The 14,986-nt window shown below is 45.9% G+C and overlaps 1 protein-coding gene across 7 annotated transcripts in view; it reads right to left on the bottom strand.

Moving 5' to 3' along the window:
• Window positions 1–14,986, bottom strand: part of LOC135904829 (uncharacterized) — an 809,532-nt gene that overhangs the window by 723,962 nt on the left and 70,584 nt on the right. For all 7 annotated transcript variants that reach the window (XM_065435817.2, XM_065435820.2, XM_065435818.2 and 4 more), the window contains one exon: window positions 193–523. In XM_065435817.2, the coding sequence (XP_065291889.1) occupies window positions 193–286 (94 nt within the window). In that variant the 5' untranslated portion in view covers window positions 287–523. The remainder of the gene's footprint in view (window positions 1–192; window positions 524–14,986) is intronic.

Here is a 14,986-nt window from a genome sequence, read left to right as displayed (position 1 = left end):
CGAGTCAACGCCCACCCTGTCGTCTTCGTTTCTGCCCGTGTGTTCTTGCGCTGCGCCCAAGATTGGGCTTTAGCAAGTAGAAAAAGTGACCTACATTTGGCGGAACATGTTTACGTCGCGCATTGGTGGCTATACGGCAGAGCACTCGCACAGAGCGCACAGGAGAGTAACGCGGGAGTCGCCGCCACTTACCGCCGCCAGGCCGCTGGACCAAGTAACCGGAGAGCGGACCAACGTTGCTGCCGTTGCTGCCGGCGCAGGCTGCAGTCATGGCGTGCACACTCATGCGCCGAGGAACAGCATGCGGAGCCGGACGCTGCGACCGTGTGGTCCGTGTAGCGCGGATCCCATGACTCGAGGGGCGCTCTTCACCGCGGGGCGCACTATGTCGCCGCGCGCAGCCCAACTCGCAGGAGGCGGCTTGACTCGCTCGCGCTTGGAGCTGGGCCCCTGGTCAGCCGACGCCGCAGCCGCGCCACCACTGCCTAACACAGCCGGAGGTGGCTTGCCGAAAGGACTTGCGCTGTGAATATAAAAAGGAAAAGAGAAAAGAAAATGAGTGCGAGGCACGGCGCTGAGCTTTTGTGGCCATGAATATACTAAGATAAACCGCGCTGAGAAGTTGTCTATTCGAGTGAGGTGTACGAAAGGTAACTTTTATTTCATAGCTCTTCATTATTGCGTTTCAGAGCAAATGCGGGGCTCCAACACAGACTGCGTTGCTGGCTGTTTGATAGCGACCACGCGGCAGTCGGCCATCACCACCGCCGCACAAGAAGCGTTGCGGAACTCCCCTAACAGCTTCGTTGTAACAACAAATAATACATGTGGTCAACACAGCTACTTGGGCCATTTGGTTCAGCATTGCAAGCGTGTAAATATGCCTAAGGGACAAGGATTCCGAAAGGAAGGGCTACGTGTGTCTTGTACTTCCTTTCGTCCTTGTCTCGATCCTACAAGCGTCATTTATACGCTTGCAAAATAATATATATTCCTTCAGAAGAGCGCCATCCTTCAAAACTCTCAAATAGTCGGCTTGTATTTTTCTTACTACTGCACACTGCCCGTACGCTTGCATTGTATTTCACATCTACATCGAGACTGTTCTGAGACATGCAGCATAGTGCTGAAACGATCAATGCGCCATGGACGAGCAGGGCCGCTCCACGCTGTCGATGTCTAACCACCTGAGCTGGGCAGCGCAGACGTCCGCCGTGGCGCGCTGGCTTTCTGACGCTGAGTGACACGTCTGCCAGTGACGTCTGCTCCAAGGCGTGGTTTCGCGCGCTCCTCAGCCTCCGAGTTTCGGTCTCGCGCACGCACAGAGAGCCCCAATTCACTGAACTACAACTGTGAGGGAAATCACAATTTCCCAAGTCTAAACGCCGATTTGGTAAGTACGGACAGCTCGCTTCGACTTCCCCATTGCGATGAGTCGCCTGACACTAATAGTTAAAAATTAATGAGGCGATTTCAGGCAATTAGCACATTAATTACACCGTCTCACTCATTCTCTGATGTCCACCGCCAGTTACACCACGACTCTGAAAAAACAACAACATATTTTCATCTCGAGAAGCGTATCTTTAAATATTACTTACAGTCTTCGTCGAAACACTTATGCCCTGTGTATACACGGTGTTTCAGCGAACACTTTCAAACATTTTTAAGGACTGCCTGTGGCAGACAACACAATTCTAGTCCATGAGCTGGTCTGCTCGAAGAGGCGGACATTACTTGCATAAAAAATTGAAATGCATAATCCACTAATTATTAAAAATCCACAAATTAAGTTTTTAACTAATTACCTTATGGGACATCTTGCAATTTACAAAAATTATAGCCGGGGTGTTCGCAAGGTGGCTCCGCTTGAAGATAATTGTGGGGATTACATCGTTCGCTGAAGTGTTGGCTGAAACACCCGGTGTAACTATAACGACGACAGGGTGACGACGGCGACGAAATGGAGACTCCAAAATTATGAAAGGGCAAATCTATGCTTGTGGCGCCTCAGTGGAACGTCAGGCAACGTCGAAATGAGGTTGACAGAAAGACCCTACGTGTGACGTACCACACGTGATATGTCTTCAGTCAATCTGCAAGCTAACACGGCGCCTATCTCACAACGTCACGATGTTTTACTCAAATTTGCAAAAGGGCTGGAAGAGTCCCAGCGTCAGGCATTTGTCGTTCTTTTACTAGTGAAAACATCGTTAGGTAGCTACCAAGAGCTAGAAACAGTTTTCCTTCGAAAAAGTGTGCCGCTCAAAGTCAAGCTTCGCCATCTTGATGAAAACGCAGGTACGGTTCATCTCATTTGCACCGGCACTCAGTTCCACTCATAGCCTAGAACACCGCCTTGCATTATCGACCGGTGCAGCTAGCTCCTGTAGCTTAGCGAGATCGTTCTAGCGGCAACGGAATCCAGTCGGCAACACAGCACCTAAGCTGAAGGCGTCGGACGAACGTGCGTACCTGCTGGATTTCATAACATTCGCATGTATCGTATGTAGTAGACGAGCTTCTGAAAGCTCAGGGGAGCGATAAATGTTGTCGGCAAATCGGTGACGAGCTTGAGAAATAGTGCAGCTCCGAAGCGGGGCGCAGCGGCAACGCCGACGCGCCGGCGTTGCGCCTGCGATCCTTCCTGTCGTGATTCTTCTATGGCGACCACATGATGCCAGCAGACAATGAAGCCAAGAAAAACATAACGGAAATTAACAGTTTCTAATTCTGAAACAAACTGATTACGAATGAGGGTTAATTAAATATGAAATAGACTTCATATTCTTTCCCATCCTATAGTAAAGGATAATAGAATGGAAACATGAAGAAACGACAACTTGCCAGCGGTAGGCACCTAGCAGACAACCTTTGCATGCCACGTGTGATGCTCTGCCTATGGAGCTGCGGCGACAGCGTTCCCGCCGTATGCTGTTGCGGGTACCAGTGCACATGTATAAAACGCAATGCTAGGACTGTTAGCGCTCACTAAGATGGGGATGGAGCTAGAAAGCTAACCAAAAACCATTTTGTGCTGGAGCGTGCGTTCGGTGAACAAGGTCGGCTGCATCGTGACTGGCGACGGGGAAGCGGCAGGGCATTCTTTATCTCCTCGGCAGCTCTCGGCCAAGCAGCATGCACTGGCGCCGTCATTCAACGAGAGCCGACCTTGTTCACCGACGCGCGCTCGAGAGAAGCACTATACCATTGCGCAACCACTCCGTCACGTGGCTTTCTTTTTTATATTTCGCAGGCTTGCTTAGGCAGCCCAAGCCAGAGGGTTCTTGGAATAAGGAATCCTCCCACCTAGGGTGTACCGGGTTCTGACTCGGTTTACCGTTTCGGAAAATAAAAGTTTAGTTCTCTCTCTCTCGCAGGCTTGCTTTGCAACCCAGAAAAAAAAAAAACTACGTGAGACGCATCGTACAGGAAATAACCCGATCGGTGGTTTCTGAAGGTACTCTACAAATCTGCGTATCGTACTTGGGGTCCTCGGCCAATAACGAAAAAGTTGGATAATTAAACTTAATAAGTCAGTTACGGGAAAAAATTGCTTGAGTTACTATAGGCCAGTGCGAATAGAATATGTTCGGTTCAATTTGCTTCCGAAGTGCCTTTTATTATTAAAATCTTGGCTCAAGTTATGTGGGACACCCTGTATAGGTACTATGAGTGACCGATTGTTTGCTCTGTAAAAAGCGAGAAATGCTGGAACCTGTATTTACAGGCATCTCCATGGGACCCCGATATTCCACTGGGACGCCCTACAGCGTACAATATATGAAAGAAAGAGTTATAGGCTGTCCCCATGGAATTCGTTGACTCTCTGTTGAGAACACGGGTGGAGTACTCTATGATTTAATAGCGCTTCTGGGTCTACACAGTCTGTGGAAAACGCGAATGCAGGCACGGCACACAGATATAAATGTGCGTTCAGTTCGATCGAACTTTATGGAAAACGTGGCGTACGTCAGAGAACTGTACCGCACATTTCCTAAGCCACCTGAGTGGGTAAACCTATAGGATGATTTGCTTCTTTTGAAAGAATTTTGGTCTTTTGCTAGCGCGGATTAACGGCTGAAGTGGTCGCGCCGCTCTCCTCCTCGCCCTGGTATGTGCTGTCAGGATTGGGGGCTCAATCCCATCGCTCGTGGTCCTTTGCCAAGATCGGAATACGGCATGAATTCGAAGGTAGCTGGCCCATGCCGTCGTCCAACTTATTTACGCTGAGGTCGTTGATGAAGTGAAGAACTGTTTCTCATCGAGAACGAGGAAAATGGGTTTATTTACAGAAATTAAATCAATCCAACATGACTGCTTGAGAAAAAGAGTATCAGTCCAACATGACTGCATGAGAGAAGTGACTCAGTCTAACATGACTGCTCAAGAGAAGTGTCACCAGCATTCGCACAACAACAGTTTTTATACACTCGGTCCGCCGGCCATACGAGGCGGCGACTGTTCGTTTACTCATCACCAACTCGCCGCTGCTCCACAGATCAGTTTACGTACACAAAGGCAACCGCGTTCTGATGCCCGACGCCGGCGTTGGAGGGGTGCCATTCCGGGAAGTATCGGCGCCCATCGAGGGTAGCTCGTTGTCTTGCGTCTGCACGAGCATGAGAAGCACCAAAATACGGCTTCCCCACGGCAGCTTGTCCATGCGTGTCATATCAGGTCCACGTTGGGGAACTCCGAAACCATTGTTCACACACCGAACTCGTCTCGTCACAATGTCGATGGGGCTAGTGGAAGGCGGCGGTTTTCAGCACAAAGGCCGCTTCTTCGAACGCCTCCTAGCTGCAGTGACGGAGAGGGTGCGGAATGCGCGTCTTGCCCCCTTGTCGTAATTGGGTGGCAATTTCGCCTTGCAGCTCGCCATTCTTAACAGTGCAGACCACCGTTTCTCCCGTCACAGCTTGGAACATTAGCGGTTACATTGCGAATTAGGGCGATTCTAACGTATTCTGTCTGTGCTTGCTGCGATGTCAGATGACTCAAGTCAACGGGCTAACACTGCGCTGTATTCGGCTGCAAAAATAACTTTCGGAAGCGAACGTGAAGTGCTTTTTCAGGCGCGGCGTCTTCGTGGACTCCGCCGCTGCGGTCGCAGATAAGCATCCGCTTTGGATTGCCAGCATAAACAGAAATGACTTGATGCCGTCAGATTCGTCGCGTGTATGTTCAGAAGAGTTTGTTTCCAGTAAGCGTATATACGGCGACGAACTCGGCGCCCATGATCAAACTGGGATATGAACGAAAGGTGCGTATTCGAGTCGGTCAACTATTGCGAATGGCCGAAGTCAACTATTTCTTCATGCACACACATTAAAGTTATTCCGATCGAATGTCTTCTTAGATTATCATGCTTGGTAACTAACATTCTGGTGGAAGTTGAGCTAGTATGTATCATGAAAACAGTACGTGCCGACTAAGAGGATGAAAGTGTGTTCTTTTTCGTTCTCTAACGTGTGCTGGCTACCACTAATTTACATGGATTCTCCCGTGCATCCGATTCTCGCCGGCAAGTTGCCTGGTTGGCGCCGCGCATAGCGCGCTGTATTACTTCACAAAATAAAGCTGCAGTTGCAAGGAGTAGTTCGTGTTTCAGCCCTCTCGAGCCGGCGAGGTTTCCTTGCAGGGGCACCACTCGAGCCCTTGAAGAGTGCGCACATTCTTTCGACGCATCGCGTGCGTCTGGTTGATTCTGACATATTGGCGGCCACTGTCATTAGCTTGTTTTATCCCTGTTGACGGCCCTTCTGGTAGAGTTATTTTGCAGTTACTTATTTTGTAAAACCAGTCCAGGATTCCAGGTAAACAATGCTTAGAAAATCGTACCGCGACAATCTTAGGAACAAGAAGGCTAGCAAATCTTGTTTCCTGGGAGCTTCGCAGTTACCCGTATTTGGATGTGCGCTGGCGCGGCACATCGCATATGGCATGCGGAGACACCTGATTGTTGTCCCGCCTGAGTGATACCTTAATAGAGTTCAAGGTTATGCATACAAAATTAATACGTTGCACGTATATGTTGCGCATCGACAATTTTCAGACTTGAGTCACCTCCTATTTCGATCGGGGGCAGAGCTGTGGCAGCGCCTCTAGGCCCGTTGCCGCTTGATAATGCGGTTATTTCTAAGCTAAAAGCTTAGTAGCGACACGCTAAGAAGTTTCTCAATCCCCCAAACTTGTTGACATCACTCAGGAAAACGCAAAAACTTGCCACTCGTCATCACCAGCACGTTCGCGGTGCATCTATCGTCCCGCATGGCGCCGGACGATAGATGGCGCTGTGATCTCAATATGGCGGCGCCCTAAATTAAACGGTCCATAGCTTCCTTTTGTACTGCATAAATTTTGTCGAGGTTACTCGTAGAGGTGGCATCCACAGAAGGTCACAAGTTTACATGTAAAGAGGACAAGTAGTTATTTTTTATTTATTTATTTATTTACAAATACTGCAGGCCCTATTCGGGCCCAAGCAGGAGTGGGTACATACAACAACGTAAATTACAACTGCCAATTAGCAATTAAGAACACAACAAAACATGTACATACATCATTGTAACACTATACGTAACAGAAATAAACATGAACTTACAACAGTGCAATACGTAAACAAATAACAATGAAAAAAGCGTAACGCAATTGCCGCTTTGATTGCGGCAATTTAGAGGTCAAAGAAAAGGTTATTTGAAAGATGAACGAACGATTCTGTTGAACTTGCGTTAACTACTTCTTCAGGTAATTTATTCCATAGTGAAATTGCATGGGGAAAAAGAGAATATTGATGGATGTTAAGGTTACTAAATGGTTGCCTAATTGTTTTGTTGTGGTTTGTACGAGCAGAGTGCATGGGGGGCTCAGGTAAATAACATTCGCGCGGTATTTTGTAGTGACCATGGTACAGCTGATATACAAATTTGATGCGAGATACAATTCTGCGATGAGCTAGTTTTTTCATTTTCGCTCTGTCGCGAAGAACGGACACGCTAGAAAAACGCGAGTATGTGGAGTATATAAACCGCAAAGCTAAATTTTGCACTCTTTCTATTTTCTTGATTAAATATTTTTGATGGGGGCTCCAGATCAAATCCGCATATTCTAATTTTGGTCTTACAAGAGCTTTGTATGCTGTTAACTTAACGGTCGATGAAGTATGGCGCAATTTCCGTTTCAAGAATGGCAGCTTTTTTAGCGCGTTGCTGCAAACGTTTTCTATATGGGGTTCCCAACTTAAATTGCTTGTGAGCGTAACACCTAAATACTTCACTTGCTGGGTTTTATGTATATAAGAATTATTAATAATATAAGCATAATCTAAGGGTTCTTTCTTGTTGGTAAATGTAATAGCTGACGTCTTCAAAGTGTTTAGCTTAAGTCCCCATGTTTCACACCAGACGCTAATTGAGTGCAACGCATCATGAAGTCTTACTTGGTCGGAGTGATGATTTACATTAGCATAAATAACACAATCGTCCGCAAACAAACGGATCTTCACAGGCGATTGAACAGATAAATAGATGTCATTGATATAAACTAAGAATAACAAGGGACCGAGAACTATATAGCAGCTGTTAAATTTTAAAGAGGAGCAATGTTCGACAATGATTTAACTGACCGACTGCACGCGCCAGTATGTAGTCTACGTAATGATTCGATAAAATGTTTTGCATGAAAAATGACTCAAAGTATTATAAATTTACCGACACTTTCTATAATTTGAACGCTTTACTCCTATTTGCCTTAGTTTTATAGTGTTTTGCTTCACCCATGTGCAAAGGTGGTCAATTGCTATGTTGGCTTGATCTATGAGCGCCTCACAATCACACTCTTTAAAGAAAAAACATACTTGTGTCATCTGCGAAAAATTTCTTTCAATAGTTATGTTTACTATGTCGTTTGTATAGACGTTCAACAGTACGGCACCTAACGGGCTGCCTTGAGGCACGCTGCTAGTGATATTTATAGTTTCCAATAGAAAGTCGTTGTTGCCCACATATTGTTTGCGGTGAGAGATGTATGAACGAAAACGTTGTAGTGGGGTAACGCCATTATTCCATGGAATTCTAGTTTTTTTTTTATCAGCAACTCGCGATTAAAATAATCTAATGCTCCGCGAAGTCTATAAGACACCTTCTTTTCTCTTAAAGCTCTCGAGTGTGTATTTTCTAAAGAAGGAACGCTAGATGGGATTTATTCCTGCAAAATCCGAATTGCCACTGTGTTATGAGGCCGTACTTGTCTCCAAATTTCAACAAACGTGACAAAATGTTTCGGAAGATCGGGGGTATGACATAGGGCGGTATTCAGTCAAACAATTTTTGCCGCCTTTCTTGTGGATTACAATTACTTTAGGTATTTGAATTTCACTTGGGAAAAACGCCGGTGAGAAAACACAAATTGAATAAGTACGTGTAAGCTATAGGGGCAGACAAAACGCCAAATACAAAGTTATTTGATTTTATCTGAAATCCAAGCGTATTGCAAGATGAGCTATTTGCAAGGCCTAGAAATTCTTACATTGCTTCGCTATCGGAAATTGGTTTTAGAAAAAAAAAAGATGTCGTGGCTACAACCTGTGATAAACGGATAAGAGCTAGCACACATGACAAGCGTGGAAATTTCCCAAAATAATTCTTAATTGCATTCGACAGTGCCATTTCCTTAAAAGCATGACCGCTGCTGATTTCTGTTTTGTGATTTTCGTTGAGTGTCTTAAGGTCACGCACGGGAAGTGTTTGTTATATATCTTAATATACCAAGAATAAACTCGTAAGAACTAACGTTGATAATAATATAGACATGTCAAAACTTGTAATGAAAAGATCTAGAAGGGCTGCTGAGTTGCAAATTACGCTAGTGCAGTCTGAGAGAACAATTTCGCAAGTGTTGCTTTTCAAAATTATTTGGAGATATTGCACAGCAATGTCGCTACCCAACAAGTTAATCTTCAGATCACCTCCTAGAATTAAATAAAGATTGTTTTAAGGTATGTAACTGAGAAATGAATCAATAAAATCAAAGAATTTGGAAATACTGTTGTCTGGTGATCGATAAGTTGCAGACAGCTCTGTGTTGCCAGTCATTACAGAAACAATTACATAATCTTCACAAATACCACAGTACTGCTTAAGTGTTTCACCCTGAAAACATTCTTTTATAAATAAGGATACACCACTACCACGATGTGTGGAGGGGTTCATAGAAAAGTTAGCATAACCCAGCAAGATAAATATATAGTTGTCGGTTTGCCACGTCTCTGGGAACATAACATCGAGGAACACCGCATTGCTGTCGACATCAAACATACAGTAATAAAATAATCACGAAAGACATATCGACCCAAATATCTAATATAAAGACATTTTATTCAAGCTTAACTTTTTACGTATTCTGCAAACAAAGCAACTGCTGCTCATGCTCTGGAGTCTGTTTCTTTTTTTGGGCTGTGAAAATGCTGCCAGTCGTCGAGAACTTAAAGGGACGTTGAAGGCGAATAAGAAGTTAAGCCAGGTTAGTAAACTACTAGAGCAACATAGCCACTCTTAACGTAAGAAGAAGCTAGGCAAGCTATAAAAATGTGAAAAAAAAGTCAGATTGTTCCCGTATTGAACTTCCAGCATTGAACTGTCCTGGAATTCTTCCCATGACACGTCATAAGTTTTGAGAGCATATACTCGGGAGTTTAGACGTTCTATATCGGCAAGGAAGGACTACATCGCATTCTAAACAAAGAAAAGACGAAAGTTAACAACTTTTGAAAAATTTTTCTATGACATAGTACCTTGCTGGTGAAGCAGCGCACAGACACGGACACAGTGAAGACAAACAGGAATAGACGACACTCGCTATGATCACTCACAAACTAGCCCATCTTTCCACGTTACTGGTTTTCTATGACATCACAGTGACGTACTGGCAGCGAAGTTAAGGCGACAATTAAAAAAATGAGGCGATGTTTGGGCTGAATTTTCTGCAGCAATAACCAATGTTTTATCTTACAAATGAATAAAGGCAGAATTTTGAATGACTTTTTATCTGTATCAGCTGATGCATTGTTCTTTAGTGTTTTTTACATATATACTTTGCTGACTTCACACTCATAACGGCATCCATGGGGACAGAACTTCCAGCTCTCTGTGCCACTATGAACTATGTCGCTGACAAACCAGCGCAGAAATGGGTTGTGTTTCGTGACTCAAAAACAGGTCTTCAGAGCGTAAAATCTGCTTTCCGTCAGAGTACACAGGAGCAGGTAATATCCGAATAAAATAAATTATCCATCATATTCTGAAAAAAAAATGGTGCGATACGATCTTCCAGTGCCTTGCGGCTCATTTTGGCAATGTCTCTAACGACTTCGCTGACAAGGCTGCTTACGAAGGCACCAATACGCTTTGAATTCCCCTGGCGAGGACGGACGCTGCAAGATAACGTTGTTTGCTTGCTGGCACAACGTACGCCTGCGTACACCGGAGCCTTTGTTACAGCGGCAAGTGCCAACTAGCTTCTCCCGCGGCGATGCAACGTTTCTCTAGCGCTCATGGCAGGGTGCCGCTCCTGACCGTATTGAACTGACTGATACATCAACCTGCAGCTTCATGGATCTGGTGAAATTATCGCTGGCTTCTTGGGGATCTTGTCCTCACTACGACGTCCGGCACATTTCTAGACGAAGCCCACCAAACTGGCTAGACTATAGAGCATTTTCTGAAAAAGAAATTGTCTTGGACGCTTGTCACATTCATCATCTGCGCAGAAAGATATTCATGTGCTCCTGCAGTTTGTGAGCAACAGCAGCCTCAGTGACCGTTGTGTGCGCGCAGTACTAACTCTCTTCATATTTTCCTCTTTCTGCTCCCACTTTTCCTTACCCCCCGTGTAAGGTAGCAAAATGGACGCTCGTCTGGTTGACCACCCTGCATTTCCTCACCTTGCTTTGTGAGGCTAGAAAAGCGCTCTCGGCTCCTTTTGACAAAGTGAACGACCGCCCCTTGACGGAAGAGAGAATACTCGGACGCTGTTCCAGACTGAGCTCAAGAAAAAAGGATTTAAACACGTTGCTTCGCTACATGAGAACATGCGGACTGTTTGAATAACTTGAAGAGTTGTGGCGCGTTGTATCGCGTTAGTGTGCGTACAACTTTTTGCATCTCCCTCTCTCATCTTCTTTCTATCATCATTCAGTCCCTTTACCACTTTCCCTAGCACAGGGTAGCCAGCCGGTATGTACACTGGCTCTCTGCCTTTCTTTCTCTTTTTCCTCCTCCTCCTGGCTAGAATGGTCATGCATGCAACTGCGAAAGCTAAATACAGGTGGTTCCAGCAATGAAGTTCCAGCAATGAAGTTTTAGCAATGAAGTTCCCGCACCAGCGGTGTAAGTGGCGAAATTCACCTTGGTGTGGCCTACACTAAGCGCTCTTTAGAATCCATCATGCAAGCTCCAAGTCGTGTTCGTGCGAAGTGACGGACGAAAACGTAGCCCATGTGTTGCTGCACTTCCCGCTGCATTCCCAGCAATGGCAGCAGCTACGCTACACACATGGAGCTCTGGGCAATCATCCACTGTAACTGTCACTAGGGGCGATACTTGGACCACGGTCAATTACTGGCCTTGTAAGGACAACTTTCAGCGCAGTGGAATACTTTTTTATAAGTATACGGGAATATCTCAAAACACAAGGGATGATGTTACGCGCTGACTCGCATTTGTTGTTGATGTTTTTTTTTCCTTATTGTATGTGTTGGTGTTTGCACGTGGTGTTCTTTTTATTACCACAATTTTTTCTTTTTATTTTATTCATTTTATAAAGCAGATAAGGAAATAAAGTAGCCAACCTCTCCAGATTTATTCTATTTAACCCTATTCCGCCCATCAACCCCAGTTTGTTAATAGTCAATAAGCGAGTATGTTGTTAATCAACATTTGGGAGTTCCGTACCCTGCTTTCCGAAATTCACTGCTTGCGGGAAGAATGCTTCCCCCGGAATATCACCCAATGGCAGTTCGCAGCGGAAAAAAGCCGACAGTGCGCAAAACTACAAGGAGAAACACAGAGGTCCTAATAGTGCACAGCCTTGGGAAATTTCGTTTTCTTTTTTACTTTAACAAAACCAATGGGTCTTCGCCTTCGTGAGTTTCTGTCTCATCATCTGCCCGCTAAGGCCTCTAAGGCAGATCCACTCACCAGAAGATATCGCATATTCTGAGAGACCTCACGTGACGTGACGCTACCCGACCTTTGATATACGGGAATATGCTGAATATTCGAAAATAGTTCACGCTTAAAAATGCACCGCGAAAATTCAACTATGTCGAAAAAGCTAGATAGGTGGCCTGCGGATCGCCAGATGCCATTACTATACTACAGTTAGACGCAAAGCGGAGTGAAAGGCAAGTCCTATCAGCGCATAACTCTCTGCCATGGCTTGTCACGCGCGGACACGCGTACGGGGCGCGCCATTGCGCAGCAGGCATGGGCAAGCCACGAGGTTCGTTGACCCGACACAAATGAAGACAGCACCTCGCCCACTGAGCACGTGCGGCAAATGCGTAACACCTGCTGGCTGCGTGACGCGCGCAGGTGGATCGCTCTTCCGGCACCTGAGAAAGAGCACAAGCTCAGCAGAAATAAAGAAAAATAAAACAAGAAGAGACAAAAAGGAACATGCTTGGGTGCTCTGGAGCTCGCACATGCAAATGGCGAATCAACGCGGTCGTTCTACAATTGCTGACGTAGGTGCAGGGATGTCGGCAAGCTCGCTTGGCCGAGCACTGTTGTGAAGGCGGCACACCACGCCCTTGCCGTTTAGGTTCATTAGTTGCTGTAAACGTAGCACAGCATGGCGTGCACTTTCACAATAAAGCGCGGCATGTTGTAGTTTCTAATGTATGTGGCTAACTTGACGGCCGACAGAAGCACCACTCCCACTAAAATGTACGCGAAGACAAATATGTCGATTCATTCGGGGACCGAAGCCCAGCGAAGCCGCCCTGTGCCTGAACTCACTATCATTTCCTATTGGTTTGATATAAAAGAAAACGAAAAAGGAAGTTGCAGTTTTCCCGTTTTCGGAACTACGGACCAATTCTCCATCGTGGGTAGGAGCCACACACTTTCTAGGTAACAACAACGACTCATCGAGAACGGACGTGGCGTTGCTATACTGAAGCTTTGCAGACAAGTCTTCGACTGTGACATTTACGAACATTCAGCGTGCTTTACGCAGAAGTTGGCTTCTCGATCACTGCCGACTGATCTCTGTCTCTCTTATTTTGATGGAGATAGTGAAGCATGCGGCTACATTTATTCTCGTCACAGACAAATTTTACACGCGATCACGTAAGCCTGTTTCGGCTATTCCTTCTAACATGTGAACATTAGACAACTCTGACACTAACAACGTCAACAAGTATTTTTCCGCATTTATGAGTTGCCGAATCATGTGGACGCATTTGTTCCCCCTGAAGCGTTTTAATAGCACACTGAAGACGAGAATGAAGACGAGTGATAACACGTGAGTTACTCGCCTTCTTTGTTGAAAAGGAATCAACATCATCGAATACTCGTCGTCTAGAACCATTGTCGTGCGCTGTCACTGTGCGTTTCGGAAAATTAGCTGTTCTTGAGCATTATGGATAATTGCATGTTTTATCCAGTTATATTTTTTCGAATCGTAGCTTCTTTCGGTGCAGTTTGAACCATATTAAAGTAATGAGACCGCGTTGTGGAATACCTATAATCAACTCTTATTCACATAGGTTTGGTTTGGCACTGTCTCGTAATTGTCATCCTTGCAATGAAAGCTAAATTGTGAATTTAGTTTCAAAATGCTGTAGATTTTGATTAAAAGGAAATAACTTCTGCAGAGAGAGAGAGAGAGAGGGAGAGAGACAATAAACTTGAATTAGAACAGCGCACTAGTGAAGTGAGCGTGGGTATCTCATCCGCTAGGCAGTGGCTGGTCCGCTCAGTCCCGTATTCTATAGCGACCTTATCTGCCCTTCTTTCTCGATCGGCCAGCTTGAATGCGTCCATCGAGTCGGAGCTGGATAGGGCAGCCCCCATTGCAGTGTGGCAGGATGTGATATGCGTGTGAGCTCGGGTGTGCTTGCGCATGCCCACACTATGTTGTAGAGCATTGCGAATTCTTACCACTATGGTTAAAACACGTTGGCGGGCTAGTTAGTTAGAATACATGATAGAGTTTATAAGCGCGACTGAACGAGGACGTAGAAAGAAACAGATACACAGAGAAGCGCTGTCTCTGTGTATCTGTTTCTTTCTACGTCCTCTTTCAGTCGCGCTTATACACTCTGTCACGGCTTCCCACTATGAGCATTTGTAAGAGTATCGCGCGTTGTGTATATCGTGGTACGGACTCAAATGCGGGTATCCAGTTTGTGGTCTGCGCCATACTGCGGCTTCCTCTCGCGTGAGAGCGTTGTGCGGTAGCGTTCTTCGTAATAGGCGCTAGTGTTGTAGGAGGTGTGCGTGCATTATCAGTGTTGGCTCGGGATGGAACTCCTCCTCGCGTCCCTCTCGCGGCTCCCGGTGTGCCTGCGCTCGGGCTCAGACGCGCGCCTGATGATTACCACGCAAGGACTCGTGCCCCCGAGTCCGCGCTTTGTGTGTGCAAGGTTAGGCGCTCCCGTCAGAACACGATGTGCAGCCTTCGATATTTTGCCGCTGAAATAGTTTAGCTTACACATGCCGCCTAAAAGAGTTCAGCAGTACTAAGACGCACTTCCAGTGCGGTCCGGATGTGATGGCTAACGCTATCACTAGTTCTTGCATCTCCGCAGCGCTTGCCCCGGAAACCAACGACGCACCTTCTGGAAGTTCCCCTAAGTCAGCTTTGGCTGGGCCCACATGACTTCAAAACGACGTGAAAACGACAACACAAACAAAACAAAGCGAGTGCGGGTAGAATGAATGTCGTTCGCTTTGCCTGTGATCCCTCGTCTTACACACTC

Source organism: Dermacentor albipictus, chromosome 1 (genome assembly GCF_038994185.2).
Source record: "Dermacentor albipictus isolate Rhodes 1998 colony chromosome 1, USDA_Dalb.pri_finalv2, whole genome shotgun sequence".
NCBI classification, from domain to species: domain Eukaryota; kingdom Metazoa; phylum Arthropoda; class Arachnida; order Ixodida; family Ixodidae; genus Dermacentor; species Dermacentor albipictus.
This window is presented reverse-complemented; position numbering and strand designations above follow the sequence as displayed.